General features: G+C 49.2%; 2 protein-coding genes across 7 annotated transcripts in view; one reads left to right on the top strand and one right to left on the bottom strand.

Annotated features, from left to right (window-relative positions):
- DDB2 (damage specific DNA binding protein 2) overlaps window positions 1-9,316 on the top strand; it is a 40,581-nt gene extending 31,265 nt beyond the window's left edge. For 3 of the 4 annotated variants that reach the window (XM_029957112.1, XM_029957111.1, XM_029957113.1), the window contains exons 5-11: window positions 4,644-4,789; window positions 6,089-6,188; window positions 6,276-6,453; window positions 6,780-6,922; window positions 8,261-8,425; window positions 8,570-8,615; window positions 8,924-9,316. In XM_029957112.1, coding sequence (XP_029812972.1) covers window positions 4,644-4,789; window positions 6,089-6,188; window positions 6,276-6,453; window positions 6,780-6,922; window positions 8,261-8,425; window positions 8,570-8,615; window positions 8,924-8,970 — 825 coding nt within the window. In that variant the 3' untranslated portion in view covers window positions 8,971-9,316. The other variant, XM_029957114.1, reaches the window with a different exon arrangement.
- An 84-nt stretch (window positions 9,317-9,400) lies between these two features.
- ACP2 (acid phosphatase 2, lysosomal) lies at window positions 9,401-17,069 on the bottom strand. 3 transcript variants are annotated; one of them, XM_029957121.1, is made up of 11 exons: window positions 16,871-17,064; window positions 16,188-16,283; window positions 15,795-15,881; window positions 14,583-14,735; window positions 14,376-14,474; window positions 14,206-14,295; window positions 13,612-13,744; window positions 12,773-12,855; window positions 12,539-12,645; window positions 12,244-12,419; window positions 9,401-10,328 (listed from the first exon to the last, which is right to left on the bottom strand). In XM_029957121.1, the coding sequence occupies exons 1-11, from the start codon at window positions 16,979-16,981 to the stop codon at window positions 10,195-10,197; spliced, it is 1,269 nt and encodes a 422-aa protein (XP_029812981.1). In that variant the 5' UTR covers window positions 16,982-17,064; the 3' UTR covers window positions 9,401-10,194. The 3 variants fall into 3 exon arrangements, with proteins under 3 accessions (XP_029812981.1, XP_029812983.1, XP_029812982.1); XM_029957123.1 differs by lacking the exon at window positions 16,871-17,064 and adding an exon at window positions 16,644-16,767; XM_029957122.1 differs by lacking the exon at window positions 14,376-14,474 and having other exon boundaries at window positions 16,871-17,069.
- Between the last annotated feature and the right edge of the window lie 2 nt (window positions 17,070-17,071).

Below are 17,071 nucleotides of genomic sequence, written 5' to 3'. Positions count from 1 at the left end.
AAAAAAAAAAACTGATAATGTTTCTTCCTTCAATATTTAGTACATTCAACAGTGAAACTACCAGGATCTGGAATTTACTTTGTAAGAAAGTTTTTAGTTGTAAATACAAAGTCTTCAATCAGCCTATTCTGATTTTCTTTTTCATCTTCCGTCAGGTTAGCAAATTCTAGGAGTTTCTCCATTTCATCTAAATTTTCAAATTTATTGGCATGAGATTGTTTATTATATCCTCTTATTTAAGATGTCTAAGATTTATACTGATATCCCTGTTTTGATCTATTACATTGGTTATTTGTGACTTCTGTTTGGTCAGTCTCACCAGGGATTTATCAATTTTAGTAGTCTTTTCATTGAACCAACTTTTGTTTGTTAATTTTCCCACAGTATATATTTTTTCTGTTTTATTAATTTCTATTTAATCTCCTACTTTATTTTCCTGCTCCTTTCACACCTTCTTGAGATGGGTGTTTAAGCCATTGATTTTTAGCTTTCTTTTATTATGGGTAATGCTTTTATGAATATTTGTGTGTAAGTTTTCATGTGAACATGCCTATTCATTTCTCTTGGGTATGTGCCTCGGACTGGAATTGCTGGGACATATGGTAACTTGTGTTTAAGTTTTTGAGGAACTGCCAAACAGTTTTCCAGAGTCACTTCTCCATTTCACATTCCCACCAGCAGTGTAGGAGGGCTTCAACTTCTCTACATCCTTCACAACACTTGTGGTTTTTTCCCAGCTTTATTGAGGTATAATTGACCAATAAAAACTATACATATTTAAGATGTACAGTGTGACATTTTAACATATGTGCACTTGCAAATGATTATCATGGTCAAGCTAATTCATCACCTCACATATTACCTTGTGTGCATGCCTTAAGCTGAGAACAGTTAAGATCAACTCTCCCAGTAAATTTCAAATATATAATACACTGTTATTACCTGTAGTTGCTGTGCTGTCCATTAGATCTCCAGAACTTACTCATCCTGCATAATTGAGACCTTGAACCTTTGATCAACATCTCCACCCCCAAACCCATAGCCAGCCACCGTTCTAGTCTCAGCTTTTATGAGTTCCATTGCTTTCGAGCCCACATGTAGTAAGATCATGCAGAATTTGTCTTTCTGTGTCTGACTTATTTCACTTAGCATAGCATCCTCCCGGTTCATCCTGGTTGTTACAAATGGCAGGATTTCCTTCTTCCTAAAGTCTCAATAATACTCCATTATATATACATACCACATTTCCTGTATCTCTTCATCTGTCTACAGACACTGGGGTTGTTTTCCTATCTTGGCTACCATGAATAATACTGCAGTGAACACAGAAGGGAAGATAACACTTAGAGAAGCTCATTTCATTTTCTTTGGATGTGTACCTAGAAGTGGGACTACTGGATCATATGGTAGTTCTAAATTTTCCGAGGCACCCCCATGCCGTTTTCTGCAGTGCCTCTACGAAGTTACATTCCCATCAACACTGTACAAGAGTACCTTTTCTCTACACCCTTGCTGGCACCTGTTATCTTCTGTTGTTTTGATAATAGCATTCTTTTGTTTTTCTTTCTTTTTGGTGTTTGTTTGTTTTTGTTTGAGAGAGAGAGAGAGTATGAGTTGGCGAGGGGCAGAGAGAGAAGGAGATCCAGAATCTGGAGTGGGCTCCAGGCTCTGAGCTGTCAGCACAGAGCCCAACGCAGGGCTCAAACTCACAAGGCGTGAGATCATAGGCTGAGCCGAAGTCAGGGCATAACAAACTAAGTCACGCAGGCATCCCTGATAATAGCCATTCTAACAACTTTAAGGTGATAGCTTATTTTAGTTTTGATTTGCATTTTCCTGATGTCAGGATTAGTGATGTTGCGCATCTTTGCATATACCTGTTGGCCATTTGTATGTCTTCTCCGGAGAAATGTCTGTTCAGGTCCTTTGCTCATTTTTTAACTAGGTTATTTGGGGGAGGTTTTTGTTTTTTGCTATAGAGTTCCTTATATTTTTTTGATATTAACTTCTTATCGGGTATAGTGTGCAAATATTTTTCCCATTTCATGGGTCGTCTTTTCACCACCTGTAATTGTCTTTTTTTTTTTAATGTTTATTTATTTATTTTGAGAGAGGGAGCATGAGCATGGGAGAGGCAGAGAGAGCGGGAGAGAGAGAATCCCAAGCAGGCTCCACGTTGTTAGCTCAGAGCGTGATGTGGAGCTTGATCATGGCCTGAGCTGAAATCAAGAGTCAGACGTTTAACCAACTGAGCCACCCAGATGCCCCTAACTGTCTATCTCTTTTATTATAGCCATCCCAGTGGGTGTGAAATAGTATCTCATGATGACTAATGATGTTGAGCATCTTTTCATGTGCTCCTGGCCATTTGCGTGTCTTTGGGGAAATGTTTGTTCAAATCCTTTGTCCATTTTAAAATTAGGTCTATTTATGGGCGCCTGGGTGGCTCAGTTAAGTGTCCAACTTCTGCTCAGGTCACAATCTCCCAGTTCATGAGTTCAAGCCCTGCGTCGGGCTCTATGCTGACAGCTCAGAGCCTGGAGCCTGCTTTGGATTCTGTGTCTCCCTCTCTCTCTGCCCTCCCTCGCTCCTGCTCTCTTCCTCTCTCAAAAAAAAAAAAACAAAAAAAAAAAACCATTTAAAATTTTAAAATATAAAATAAAATTAGGTCTATTTTTTAAATTATTTTAATCACAATTATTTTATGTATGTATTTAAGTAGGGTCCATGCCCAACGTTGGGCTTGAACTCATGACCCCAAGATCAAGAATTGGATGTTCCACCAACTGATCCAGCCAGGTGCCCAATCACAGTTATTTTAAAGCCTGTATGTAACAGCTCCAATATCTGTATCTCCTGTGTCTTTCAAATGTTGTTTTTTCCTCTTAGTTTTTGCTTATTTGGCCTTATCTTCTGATATGCTGGATGATTTTAGATTTAATGCCAAATATCGCATATGAAAACTTGTAGAGATAATTGCGAGTTTTGGGTGGTGGTGTTTTCCTCCAGAGACCATTTTCTTTTCCCTCTGACAGGCAGGTAGGGTGGAATCAGATCATCTTAATCCAATGAGTTTGAAATTATTTGAATCCGGACTTCAGGTTTCATGAGGGTCAGGCCGTTTCTCGTTTGCTCTAATTTCGAGCATGTCCGGGACCCTAACTAAAACCTGGATATTTTTCTAAGACCTCTCCTCCTTGGCAAGTCTGAACCCCAGTTCTGCCTCTCGTGCCGTGTGAGACTGGCCAAACCGCAGCCCAGCTCCTCAGCCTTGAAGCCACCTACCGCTTTCATATCTGCTTCTCTGCACTTTGGTTTCTCTGCTTCAAAGCCACAGCTTTCTCATCTGCATAGACCTCAAGTGGAAAAGCAGCATCCAACTGTCAGGTCTACCTTTCTACTTCTCCTTTCTCTGGGATGTTGGTCTTCAAGTCCCAGATGCCTTGATAGCTCTCCATTGACTTCAGAAACTTTTCTTTAAAGACATATATTTTGGTGGTTCCTGGGTGGCTCAGTTGATTAAGCACCTGACTCTTGATTTTGGCTCAGGTCATGATCTCACAGTTCGAGAGATCGAGCCCCACGTCAGGCTCTGACTGGCAGCAAGTGTGGAGCCTCCTTGTGATTCTCTCTCTTCCACCCTCTCTGTCCCTCCCCTGCATACACGTTTTCTCTCTCTCTCTCTCTCAAAATAAATAAATATTTAAGAAAAAAAAAAAGAACAAACACAGTGAAGCCTTGGTGAGCACAGGACTAACTGTTGGGAGCAGAAGATTATCATAGCAGCGAGGGTTTGGCGGACCATCAGCACCTGTATAGAGGAGAAGGGATGTGCCAGCATGCTGAGTGAGCCAAGCGGATGCTGTGTAAGAGGCCTGGTAGGGGTCTGTGAGGCTGGGATAGCGGCGGGTTAAGAAGTAGAGAAGGAGTTCTTGAGGATTTAAAGTTCTTAAAACTGTGCCCGATACCTAGGAAGCACTTAAGGTTGTTTTTGATGTCATCCTCATCATTTTCTTCATGGTTGTCTGGGATATCAGGTAAAAATAGGAAGGAGCTCAGATCTGACTCCTGCACTCCTAATCCAGGCACTGTTCCAAGCTGAAGCTCTTCTAAAGGGCACTGGGCAAGAAACAAACTATGGTACATCCACATAATGGAATGTTTGGCAGTAAAATGGAATGAGCTCTAGGTACACACTGTAACTTGGGTGCATCTCAGGGACATTATGCTGAGTGAGATGAAAGAAGTCAGTCTCAGAAGGATGCACACTGTATGATTCATTTATACGACAGTCTATTAAAGGCAAAACCACAGCACAGTGATGGAGAACACATCCACGGTGGCCCAGGGGTGACAGGTGGCAAAGGGGTATGACCACGAGGGGAGAACACAAGGGAGTGTTTTGAGGGAATGGAACTTTTCTGCCTCCTGATTGGGATGGTGGTTGTTCACATCTATACTCTTGTGTTTTCACATTCAGAGAAGTGTGTACTAAGTGTACTGTATGTTGATTTTTTAAAAAATTCAATTAAAACTAAAACTCTTAAGTAATGAAGAGTCCCCTGGAGGGCATGCCTGCGTCCAGGCCTCGTCCTCCTCGTGGGCCATCTCCACTCACTGGCTTTTTCTCTTCCTTGTGTTAGATTGGAGCTGGAGGGAGCGTCACTGGGCTGAAGTTTAACCCTCTTGATACCAACCAGTTTTTCACCTCCTCAATGGAGGGAACAACTAGGCTGCAAGACTTTAAAGGCAACACGCTCCGAGTGTTTACCAGCTCAGACACCTGCAAGTGAGTGGCTTCACTAGGAGGGAAAGGGTGTCCAAGGCTCTCGGCGTAGCTCTGGGGAGAGCGTACGGCTCTGGTTTGTGTTACCCAATCCTGGCACGGGGAAGACAGGCAAGGCAGCAGCCACTTTCCACCCTTCCCTCTCTTTCTGAAACTTTCTGTAGCTGCTCTTTCTCTGTTCCAGGTGGGTCACTGCTTCAGTGAGGTGTTCTAGAACCTGAGCTCTTCTCAGCAAGGGAAGGGCTTTGGCTCTTCTGTAAGGCATTGCTATATTAGACTAGACCTTGATTCTCATTAGTTAACATGGCATTGGCCTAGAAAACCACTTTTAAGGATTGGAGCAGGAACTAAGAGTTTAAGATTTCATTCCCTACATCCCTGAGTTGTAATGACCCAACCACTTCCTTGATAGGAACTTAAGTCGTAGCTATAAAGTGCTTTGGACTCCCCGAGAGCAAGTGTCTGGAGAAATGACAAAACACTCGTCAGTTTGATTTCTAGGCAGAGTCACAACTGTAACTGTTCTCTAAGAACCAGGGGTGTGGGGGTCTAACTAGCACTGGACATTATCCTGGGCTGCCCCACAGAGGTAAGAAATACCAAGCAACAGGGCAGGTGATGGGATAGACTCAGCTCCGTGTTATTCTTCCACAAGAAACCCTCCCTGTGAAAGATATTTGTAGAGGATACAAAATACACCATAGCAAGGATTTGAGTGTTTGAGAGGAAAAATCGGAATCTGAGATCTCCGGGCTGGGCATTAGGACTCCTGAAGCAGCCTCAACCCTTTGTCCTCAAGTAGTCTGAAGGGCAAAAGACGAAGACAGAGCTCCTAAAATTATGTGTGCTTCTTCCCCAAAATGCTCAGAAGAGGGCAGAAGTTCTTTCTCGCCAGCTCCGACAAACGGAGCTGGGCAGTCCCTGTTTGGTTTGTCATCCCTCTGGCCCAAAGGGTAGAGAGTGACGAGAGAGAGCACTAAACATGTCTTCCTCAGAACCCTCTAAGGGGCAGGCTGGCCTGGGGACTTGCCTGATGGCTCATGAGGGACAGCTGCTTAAGGACTCCTACCAGCTGAGGAGTAACTGGACAGATTTCTGAGCCCCATCACCCCCATCCCCTCTGTCTAGATGGTAGACAAGTCGGAGTATTCCTCACTGGGAGTCCGTGGCGAGATGACTATTCATTTATTCGACAAACATTGGTTGGACGTCTACTATCCATTAGATGTTGGAGCTGGAACAGTTAATAAATGGCCCTTGCCTTTGTCCCCAAGAATCTTACAGCCCAGTCTCTCCCTCCAGCGTCTGGTTTTGCAGCCTGGATGTGTCTGCCAGAAGCCGAATGGTGGTCACAGGCGACAATGTGGGACATGTGATCCTGCTGAACATGGACGGCAGGGAGGTGCGTTCTCTGGAACCCTGGTCTTCCCTCTCTTTCCCTTACCCCCAGCCTCCCCGCTCCCTACCTGAACCAAGCCCTTCTCTGCAGCTTTGGAATCTGAGAATGCACAAAAAGAAAGTGACCCATGTGGCCCTGAACCCATGCTGTGATTGGCTCATGGCCACAGCCTCTGTAGACCAAACAGTGAAAATCTGGGACCTGCGCCAGGTTAAAGGGAAATCCAGCTGCCTCCACTCGCTGCTGCATAGCCATCCTGTCAATTCAGGTGTGATATACCAGACCTCATCCTTCCTGCACACCGGGCCTATCCATCTGTTTCTGGGGTCTTCCCTCAACGTTTAGAAGCTGCTAGGCCAAACCTCTACCCTGACAGCATCAACCAAGTTGATATCTTGGAAACTTTCTGAAACTAGCAGTCCCCAACAGCTGCTAAGTTTCTAGGATGTTTTCGTTCACAGTCCAGATTCACCTCCTCCCTTCCACAGGGGTCTAGAGAGGAGTGGGAGAGAGGGCGCCCCTGCAGGAGAAGGCCTGTACTAGCCAGGACAGGGGCCTGTGGTTCCTTCAGTTGTGGGGCTTTTCACTCGCCAGCTTGTTTCAGTCCTGATGGGGCCCAGCTCCTGACAACTGACCAGAAGAGCGAGCTCCGGGTTTACACGGCCTCCCAGTGGGACTGCCCCCCAAGCCTGATCCCACACCCTCACCGCCACTTCCAGCACCTGACGCCCATCAAGGTAAGTGATGAAGACAGGGAGCTGTGACATGGAGGCAAACTGGGTCTGCCCGAGGTAGGGAAAGGCCAGATCTGGAATCCCTAATCCCACATCTCATCCTGCACCCAGTCTCTTCTCCCCTGGCGTGCGCTCTCTCTCTCTCCCTCTCTGTCCCCCTTCTACAATCCCACTTGGCTGGGTTCTGTATCTCATAAACTCTTCCTGTTTGTTTTTTCCAGCCCAGCCTATCGCCCTGCTGTTCTGCCCTCAAACCGCAGTTACCTGCTGACCTCAGCCTCCCTAATGACTTCTCCTGTCTCAACCCGCGAGGCTTATGGTCTTTTAAGTCTTCTGAACCCTTCCTGCCTGTGCCCCCAGGCAGCCTCAGCTCTGCCCATTCCTCTGCTCTCCTGCCTTACGTTCTCTTTTAGAACCACAGCCCTTCTTCAGACCTCCAGGTTTCATGCCTGTACTCCTTTCGTCAAGACAGCGTAGTGGTGGGGGCGCCAGCTTCAGGCAGGCCGGCAACCTCTGGTAGAATCCCTGGGCAAGCTGCTTGAATTTTGGATCTCAGTTTCCTCATCTCTAAAAAAGGAATAATAGTATCTGATAGGGTTGTTGGAAGAATCAATATACCTAAAGCACAGGCCCAGTGCCTGGTAAGTACTACGTAAACAGTGATATTAGGGATATTAGGGAGGCTCCCACATACCTCAAATCCAACCCAACCTCTTAAGAACAAGCTTTCTTCACTGGCTGGTCATTGACGCATGTGTCATCTCCCACTTTGTAACCAGCCAGGCCAATTTCCAGCTTCCCAGGTGGGCTTGTGGCTTACATCCAAGCCATGGCATGTACCACTGTGTCCCTGCCACTAACTGTATCTTTCCTTCTTCCAAACTCCCTTGTTAGGAAAACCCCATCTGATTCTGTCATTCCAACTAACTTCCAGATTTGTTTTGAGTGGGGTACGTGGGGAGCATAGCTTTCCTTCCCTTTCTTGGCCACTGGCCATCTCCTGCTCAACTCTATCGTTCACATTGATCGAGGAGGCACAGTAGTGGGATTACTTCAGAACTTACGTCCTATTTGGGTTTTGGTTATGAGACTTTTTGCTTTGTTGTAGGCTTACCTCTGGTTAATGTCTGGGTCAAGCTGATGTTAAAACATTGATCAGTTGGTATGATCGCAGGAAATCCAAAAGGGAAAGAAGTCCTGAAGGTGTCCCAAGGTCCAGAGAGGCCAATTTGAGGTTAAATTGCTGGCAGCTATAGTAACAACTTAGGGGCAAAAAATACTTTTGATGTCCCTCTTGATAGCTCTCTGCATTTACTCTCATAACAACTCTCCATCTCCTAGGCAACCTGGCATCCTCGGTACAACCTCATTGTCGTGGGCCGATACCCAGATCCTAATTTCAAAAGTTGTACCCCCCACGAATTAAGGACGATTGATGTATTTGATGGAAGCTCAGGGAAGATGATGTATCAGCTCTATGACCCAGAATCTTCTGGTATCATTTCGGTGAGGTTCGGGCCCTCAAATAATGACGGGAGGAAGCAGGGAGTCAACCTACATTATTGACCAAAAATGACCAAAAATTTGTCCTCATGTGCCCTTCTCCAAATACCTCAACCAATCCTCATGTTTATGCCCTTGTCTCTGCAGCTCAATGAGTTCAATCCCATGGGGGACACGCTGGCCTCTCTGATGGGTGAGTTAAGTAGGCTATATCTCAGACTGGCCAAGGCCTGCCCTGCTCCCCAGGGTTGAGTGCAGGCTGTCCTCAGCTTAGCCCTACCCATCACCCCAGGGTAAGAGTCAGTAAAGAAGACTACCAGGAGACCGTGGACTCTTTGGCCTGGGCCCTCCTGGCCTTGCTTTGTCTTGGTCATGGCAATGCCTGGCTGTTGTCCAATTTCCTAGTATTTCCTTACCAAGTCCTAGGTTCCCTGGGCCAACCCCAAGTTCTCAGAGACTGATAATGGAAGGTGCAAGTCAGACTGGTCTCACTCCTCCTAGGTTATCACATTCTCATTTGGAGCCAGGAAGCTGGGATGCGGAAATGAGACACATTAAGGTGTGGGCCAAGCAAGGGCTTGGAGTCACCTGAGAACAAATCCTGTGAGAAGAGGCGGCCATGTGTTAAAGGGCCAAAGGTATCCAAGTCTTAGGGTTGGAGCAGGGACACTGTGGCATGGGACACTGTGGGACTGGGACACTGGCATGTTACTGCTCTGGACTTAGCTCCAGAAACTTCTTCAGAGTTGGTGCCTCAGGTGCCCCAAGGATCCTTGCTATTATCTAGCCTGGAGCCAAAGCACTTTCCTTTGACGTGCAGTGGCAGAGTGATCAGGTAGTGGTTTTCAGTTTGTGCTCACTATTGACATGGCCAATAAAACCATACCCAAATGAGCTTCTGAGTGGATCTTCCAGCACCGACCTGGTCAAAGGGCTCCTTGGGTCCCCGAAAACAAAGAAAAGGCACAGAAACAGCACTAAGAGTCTAAAACTTTCATTCTCTGGAAGCCGCCTTAGCCCTATTCTGGGCCACCGCCACAGCTGTCCAGCTTACAACCTACATTTACCTCTGGTCCCTGGAGACCCCAGCCTACCTGACTGGGATAGTAGTGTCACAACTGTACAACTCACTCCCCTCCCCCCACCCCCCACCCCCCAGTACAAACACCCTTCGGACCTGCTCCAGCCGCAGGGGGACAAAGATACCTGAAGCATTATGTCTGACTCTAATGGTGGCTTCAGGGGACAAAGGAAAACTTAGCTGGCTGGCTGGCCTTTGGGTGATCCAGCTCCTTAGTGGCCACTGTTTGTACCCCCAGTGTTGTGCAGTTTTTCCCACTAAAATAAGCACTAGGAGGCAAGACTGTGTCCTCTGAACCATTTGCCAAAGACTCCAAGCTGGAAGAGAGAGCAAGGCTTGATTGGCGGGGTCAAGGCAGATCAAGCACCAACTCCTTCAGTTTTTCAATCCCAGGTCCTGAGTGAAACTTGAATACTTGTCTACACTTCTCGTCCTTCAGAAGCATGACAGAGGCGAATCTTGTTTGGAGAAAGCCAAAGTCCAACATAGTACTTGGTAAACAGGAGACACATGAATGCCGAGTGACAGGTGCCATGGGCCAAGCCAAGTCCCACTTGTTCATCTAGGTTGGGGTAATCAGAGGGAGGCCAACCCAGGGTCTCCTGTCCATGGGCTGGGGAGCAGCAACAGTCAGGAGCAAGGGCCCAGCCCACCTCCCCTAGGAGGCAGAGGGAAGGGGGCTGAGTGGTTGTCAGGCATGATCCTCCCCGTCCGCAACATGGCGATAGCCAGGAGGCTGGGCCTGCATCCGGAAGAGGACAGTGAGGAGCAGCACTATGAGGAGGAAGAGGATGGAGCCGCACACAGCCAAGGCCACGATCACCTCTGCGCATGGGTTGGGGAGGGGAGAGAAAGGTCACGTCAGTGTTCATCCAACAAATATTTGATTGTCTACCACATGCCAGGTGCTTTTCTTACAATGAGGATGTACCCAGGTCAGTGACACACGGTATAAAGAAAAACAAACCAAACTAAGGAGGAAAGGATGGAAAGGTAGGTCAATCAGGGAACAGATCACTGAGGAAATGACAATCTGACCAGAGACCTAAAGTCCCTGAGACACTCAGATACAAAAAGGCAGGGCACGTGCAGAGGGGGTGAGTGGACAGGAAGCAAATACAAAAGGCCCTGATGTGGAAGTAAGTTTGGCAAATTCTAGGATCAGCTAGAAAATCAGTATCACTATAGCCGAGAGAGGGGCAAGTAGGAGATCAGTGCTGAGGATCAGACCAAGAAGGGCCTAGAAGGCATAAGACAGAACTTAGATTTTGTTCCAAATGTCCTGGAAACCCACTGGAAGATTCTGAGAAGGGTAGTGATGTCAACTGATTTATGTTTTTAAAAAATTAACTTGGGATGCCTTGGTGGCTCAGTCTGTTAAGAGTCTGATTCCTGGTTTCGACTCAGATCATGATCTCATGGTTCATGGGATTGAGTCGGGCTCTACACGGACAGCGAGAAGCCTGCTTGGGATGCTCTCTCTCCCTCTCTCTCTGCTCCTCCCCTGCTCTCTCTCTCTCTCTAAATAAATAAATTAAACATAAAAAAAATTTAACTCTGTGGTGCTTAGAGACTGGTAAAACAAGAAGAGAATCAGAAAGAACAGTAGGAAGCTTTTCAATAGCCCAGGCAAGAGAGGATAATGGATTGGACCAGGGAGGCAAGAGGATGTATTTTAAAGGTTGAGCCAGTAGTATCTGCTAGTGGCCTGGAATCGGGGGTCTGAGGAAGTCGGTATTCAAGATGACTCCTAGGGTTACACTCTGCAACTTGGCAACTAATGTGGCATTGGCTAAGATGGGCAAGACTGGAGGAAGAGTGAATTTAGGAGCAAGAGTGTTTCAGACATCAGCTTTGAGATGTTCTAGTTGGCCTCCGTGAGAGATCTCCAATCAACAGTTGGATATGTGAGTCTACAGCTCAGAGAAAAGGTCAGGAATCAGAGTCATAAAGGATGGAACTTTGCATGCAGGTGCTATGTAAAGCCATGAGGTTGGATGGGATTGCCTTGGGAGTGTGCACACATGGGGAAGGGCCAGGATGAGCCCTGGACCAACCACTGTTTAGTCGGGAGCAAAAGCCAGTAAGGAAGCTACCCATAAGTCAAAAGAAAAAGCAGAGAAGCCAAGAAAGTGTCTGAGGAAGGACTGACTGATTCATCATGCCCCTAAGAGATAAGAGAAGCTAAGGATTGGTGACTGGCTTTGGGAAGAGCAGGTCCTTTACAAAAGTGGCTTCACTGGTGTGGAAGGTGACACAGTCTATCAGCAGTCTGACAGAACAGTCACTGAAAAAGCGAACCAGGAAGGATTCCACTTTCACAGGGAACACAGAGACGCAGTGGTGGTTGGAGGAAGATGGGCCTCTCAGAGGTCTTGGTTAGGCTCTCGAGATGGGACTGACCCAGTAGAGAGGAAATAGTGAGGCTCCAGAAGTCTCTGGGGAGGTGAGAAGAGATGGACCTGGGGCACAAGTGGAGAGGTTGGCCTCAGGTACCTGCTTACACCAGCAAGCAAGCTGGAAGATCTGCTGCTTGCAAGGTGAGCCCAGGCTCTCCTGGCTACTGTTATTTTCTCAGTGATCCGAGAAGAGTGAGGAGTGGAGCGAAGGTGAGCAACAGTGTCAGGGTGGGTCTAGGGAAATGCGGTGAGACGGCTGGAAGGGCAGCAGCTCTCAGGAGACCAGTGGGCAGGGAAACGTTGTTCCGGGACGTTACTAGCAGAGCCAGGCAGCCGCTCACCTGTGTCCGCAGGCCCGCTTGCCAGCTGGCATTCTCGCTGCCAATCCTTGGGCACGACGGGCTCTGTGAGGTGAAGGAAATCCTGCAGTGGGCAGCGGTGAGGGCAGCCAGGCAGGATCAGTGGCCAGGGAGCCTTGTTACTCTCATTCCGAAAGTACATCTCCACTGAGAAATTCCTGAGGGTTGACAGGAAGGGCCACGGGAGCTGCTCAGAGGGCCTGTAACTGAGTGCTTGGGCTGCCCACCGCCTCCACACAATTGCCCCTCCGGAGGGCAGACTGGTAGCACCACTCACCCGTTATCTTCCTGGTACAGCTCAAATATGTGGCAGGAGGCATAGGGGGCCTGTTCCCCATTGTAGACGTCCAGTGCCATTTGCAGAGCAACCAGGGTGGTGTCGTGCTGTAAGAGAGAGGCACTCTTGGTCAGCACTACTCCCCAGCCCCCCACCAGCCGCCCCAGGCACTGAACAGAGGAGAGAGCCAGCTCCTTGGCAAACGATCGCACGCTGGGGCCTATGGGAGCTTACCGCAGAGTAAACCAGCAGCTTAGGGAGCTGGGAGGAGGCTGCCATGAGAGTCAGGTTCTTCCGTATCTGAGCCAGCAGGACTCCTGCGGGAGAAGAGATCCTGTTGTCAGTGGCTCCAGCCACCCCCGTCTTCTGATCAGACCTGTCTGAGCCCCTTCGCCCTCTGCTGATCCTGGGTCTGATCACCTGCACAGGGAACTGTTTCTAGGTGCGTGGGAACCACGGAGGAAACTGTCCAGCATCCCTGTGCTCTAAGAACTTTCAAATTTACAGAGAGAAGCAAGAGAAAACAAGGTATGTACATTTCAACACAGCTGGAGAGACCTGCCCCTGTCAGAAGAATTACTCCAGTTTGGAATAGATGTAAATTTAAGATTGCTTTAGAACCCACAGTATGGTGGCAAGTACGGGAGCTCTGCCACGTGCAGGCTCTGAAAACCAGAGATGTCAGGAAGGTTCGACAGCCAGCCCTCACTTGGGTGCGCAGGCCAGGAAACCGGCCTGTGTGTTATTCTCAGCCTTCTTGCCAAGTATTCCCTGGTGGCTCTCTGAAGGTAGGTATTCATTTAAGAGGACAGAGAGTCTCCTGACAGTGACACTTAAGAAGATCAATGGCAGGAAAGAAGCACACAAACCTGAGTGTGGTCAATCGTAGAGTGACAGGCGCTATGAGCATTTGGAGGGCTGGGGAAGGCTTCGGTGACTAACGGGAGGTCTGGTTTTGAATGGGCAGAGATGACTACGGGTGGAGAGGCAAGTGTGTGAGAAGCCCCCCAGAGCAGGTTGTTAATGCTGCAGGGTCCTGAGGAGGGGAGTGACATGCTGTTCTGGTCACTCACCCCCCTGAAGCCGGGCCTTCTCTGCCTGCTCGTAGATCCCGAAGAGGAAGCGGAAGCTGAAGTCCTTTAGCCGGCTCAGACGCTGCATGGTCTGGGGAGAGGCCCAGGGCGGCAGGACCAGCCCGTGTGTTTGCTGTGTATCGCAGCAGGCAGGTTAGCTCCCCAGGCCTAGGCCAGAGCCTCTCTGGGGACAAGTCTCTTCCCCAGCGGGAAGGTGCCTGTGTGTGTGTGAGGGAGGGAGGGAGGGAGGAGAGGAGAGGAGAGGTGAGGCTGAGGGACTGGAACCAGGAGACATGGTGGACAGGACACAGGAAAGGAAGCTCAGGCACGAAAAGCGTGACTCAGCAGAATCTCGGATACCACGAGAGTTCTGGGTGGAGAGGGGGCAAGAACTGCTGACAGATAATAAACCATTTCCCACTCTGAGGTTCTTTTTCGCCCATGAAGGAAGTTCCCTTGTTTCACAAGAAGCGGCTTGCTTGGGCTTCCCCAGTGGGAATGGTATCCAGGCATGGTGTCCCACTTGTCCTGGTCACCTGGGCCTGCTGAGGTGTGAGAGATGAAGGGTCATACGGGGACCCTAAGTGGGCTCACCTCACAGAAGAGTGTGTCGTAGACGTTCCAGACAGTCTCCAGTGTCAGGTCTGTAAGCCCTGTCTCGTTGGCCACCATTTCCAGAAATTGCTATGAAAAAAGGGTCAGGGGATGAGTCCTGGCCTGGGGGGAAAGGACAGTGTGATGACCTCCACCTCAGCCCCACTCACTGCATTCTGAACAATCTCATTTTGATACTCTGGCATCTGTCGGGTCTCATTCTGCAGCTGCTCATAACGGGGACATGGGCCCAACGGGAACTTCAGCAGCTGCAGAACAAAGTGGGGGAAACAGGCCGAGAAGGAGTCAAGGATCAGCCGGCCCATGGCCAGAGTTGTCCCTCTTACCACCTCCAGGGAAGGGCTGGCCGGTCTTACCCTATCCTCGGTGATGGGCACAGTGTGGACAGGAATAGGTTGCCAAGAGATATTTGGGTTGAAGCGCTGCATCCCGTTGGGAGGGAAGAGTCCAGCCAGGTTGGCCTCGGCACTCATGAGAGTACGGTCAAAGTCTGTGCTCCGCACATAAACCTGCGGAGATGATGTACCAAGTCTTAGCTGTGGGGGTGGGGTGGGGCAGCCTTGGCCCCTCAGTGGGGCCCCAGGGGGAGAACCTGAACCTGTTCTGGATGGTCACCCAGCAGACTGTGGGCCCCACTCCCCATCTCTGACATTCCTCGTCCCTCTTCCTGGCAAAGGGCCAACACTCAGGTAGCGGCGAGCTGTCACCACTCTGTGCAGAACTCCTGTTGTAACGGCTGTAGTTCAAATGCCCTCCCAGTCCAAAGTGTAAGGCTGTCAGTCAGTAAGGCTGTCAGGTCTGTCTGCTTTTATAGCAACACCTGTCTCCCTATCTAGACCAGGGTTCTTGAAGACAGAAACTGTCTCCAACCACCCACACAAACCCCTTAATAAGGTGGCTTAGAGATCAGGGAGAGGAAACAAGGTACAGAGATCATTGCTTGTGCAAAGAGAGGAGGAAGCAGTGGGGAAGGGCAAGACCAGGACAGAGCTGGCTCTCAAGGGAATAACATGGAGAGCCACACCGCCTGTGGCTGACAATGGTGACCAAAGGAACATTCTTCTCCATCCCTGGGCTAGGAAGCAGGCTTCAAGGAGCAGGAACACTGCCAATCTTCCCTGACACATGCCTTCTCTACATGGGTTCCTCTTGCCTTTATCTCTGGGCCCTGTGTGGTTTATCATCTGTCACCCCCACTACATTCTAAGCTCCACTAAGACAGAGATCATATGTGTGTGATGCACCACTACATGCACACTGCTGGCACAGCACTTTGCCCTTAGTAGGTACTCAATAAGTACCTACCAAGTCTAGGTTATTCCACAGAATCAGAAAAGACTTTGCCAAGCCCTAAAGTCTGAGCTTGGATGCTTGATCAGTTTTGCCCCTTCCAAGTCAAGGAGGGGCAACTCGGCCTCTAGGACTTGGTTCTACACAGCTCTTAGATGTCGTGTTCTGTAATTACCAAAAACGCATGGCAGGAGGCCAGAGTGCCGCAGGCTACCAGAGGGCAGAGGGTGAGGACAGCACATTCCATCCCCCTTGCCGCTTGGAGCTCCCAGCCTTACCTCTTGCCGGTGGTAAGAGGTGTTGAGAAAGCCATGGTAGCGTTGCCGCAGAGCCTGACCCAGCTCCCAGTGCTGTCGCATCCCCTCCTGTGGGCAAACTCAAGAGTTAAGAGGGAAGGGACAGCTTGCATGTCCCACAGGGCTTAGGCACTGTTGCTTTCCAAATTTACCCTGTCTGGAAGTGGGAGTGGGTTAATCTGATCGCAGAAGTCATTTATTAAGTGGCTGATTGTATATGGCACCTGTCCTGGACACAGAGGAAAGTAAGATTAAGGTCAAAGTCAGCACCCACATGGGAAATGAGAGTTTCCTGGAGCCCTAAGTTTTGCAGCCTGCTCTTGAGGTCACTCATTCCACAGCACACCCTGAATGGGGGTCTGGCTTCTGACCCACCTTGGTTAGCTGACCAAACCCCTGAGGCCACTCGTCTTCCTGATAGGGATCCTTGGGATATGTCTTCACTGGCGATCGGTCTCCATGCCGGTACAGCTGAGGAAAGAAAATGGATTGCCTACAGGTCCGAGGGTTCCTCGACGGGGACACGCAGTCCATCTCTGCCCCGTGTTGGGAAGAGAAGCCTTACTTCTCCTAGGAAGCCTTAACTCGGACCACTGCAAAAGACTCCAACTCAGAAGTCATTAAGTTTGAACAGGTTCCAGAGATTCTAATTTGGCCAACCAACGCCACTGGACACTATAAGAGAAGCCAAAGGTACTGATGGGAAAGGAAAGGAAAAATGAAAGCAATGCCGGGGGTGGGGAGAAGGATGGGGGGAAAAATCACCAAAGGCTTAAGGGTGAGTCTCTTTAGCGTTCTACAACATCCCTGTCCCAAGACAGCCTCACCCACCTATGGCCTGATATAGAATTAGTTACACCCTGCCTGCCCCGAAAAAAACTCGGGCTCCACATCAATTCCAAACTGGGCCTGCGACCCTCTAGGCCAGTCGTCTCATCCTAAACAGGCTCCCGCTCCTCCAGATCCCGACTCCAGCACAAGCCCCGCCCCTCCCTCGAACAGCCGGCCTGTGCCCTTCCAGCTCTGGCGAGCTCTTTAGCCATCTCGTCTCTCATTACCAAGGTGACGAAGCGCAGACTCCGGGCCTGGGTGGGTGGCATCACTATCAGGTGCACGCCAAGAAGGAGCTGGAGAAGAGCCCCGCTCCATACAAACTGCCTGCCCGCCATCACCGCTGTAGACTCTGCAGCAAACCGGCTGGAACCCGCTGCGTGGCACCTCCCGCAGCCGCCCGGACGCACCCGTAAGGACACACGCCG

Source organism: Suricata suricatta, chromosome 11 (genome assembly GCF_006229205.1).
Source record: "Suricata suricatta isolate VVHF042 chromosome 11, meerkat_22Aug2017_6uvM2_HiC, whole genome shotgun sequence".
NCBI lineage: Eukaryota > Metazoa > Chordata > Mammalia > Carnivora > Herpestidae > Suricata > Suricata suricatta.
This window is presented reverse-complemented; position numbering and strand designations above follow the sequence as displayed.

What these genes read in the sequence shown, in the direction of transcription:
- ACP2 (XM_029957121.1), bottom strand. Translation starts at nt 16,981, where the DNA reads ATGGCGGGCAGGCAGTTTGTATGGAGCGGGGCTCTTCTCCAGCTCCTT. An exon ending in GGTTTGGTCAGCTAACCAAG is followed by an intron (nt 15,882 to 16,187) that starts GTGGGTCAGAAG and finishes GTTTGCCCACAG; the next exon opens with GAGGGGATGCGACAGCACTG. An exon ending in CCTCTTACCACCGGCAAGAG is followed by an intron (nt 14,736 to 15,794) that starts GTAAGGCTGGGA and finishes TCATCTCCGCAG; the next exon opens with GTTTATGTGCGGAGCACAGA.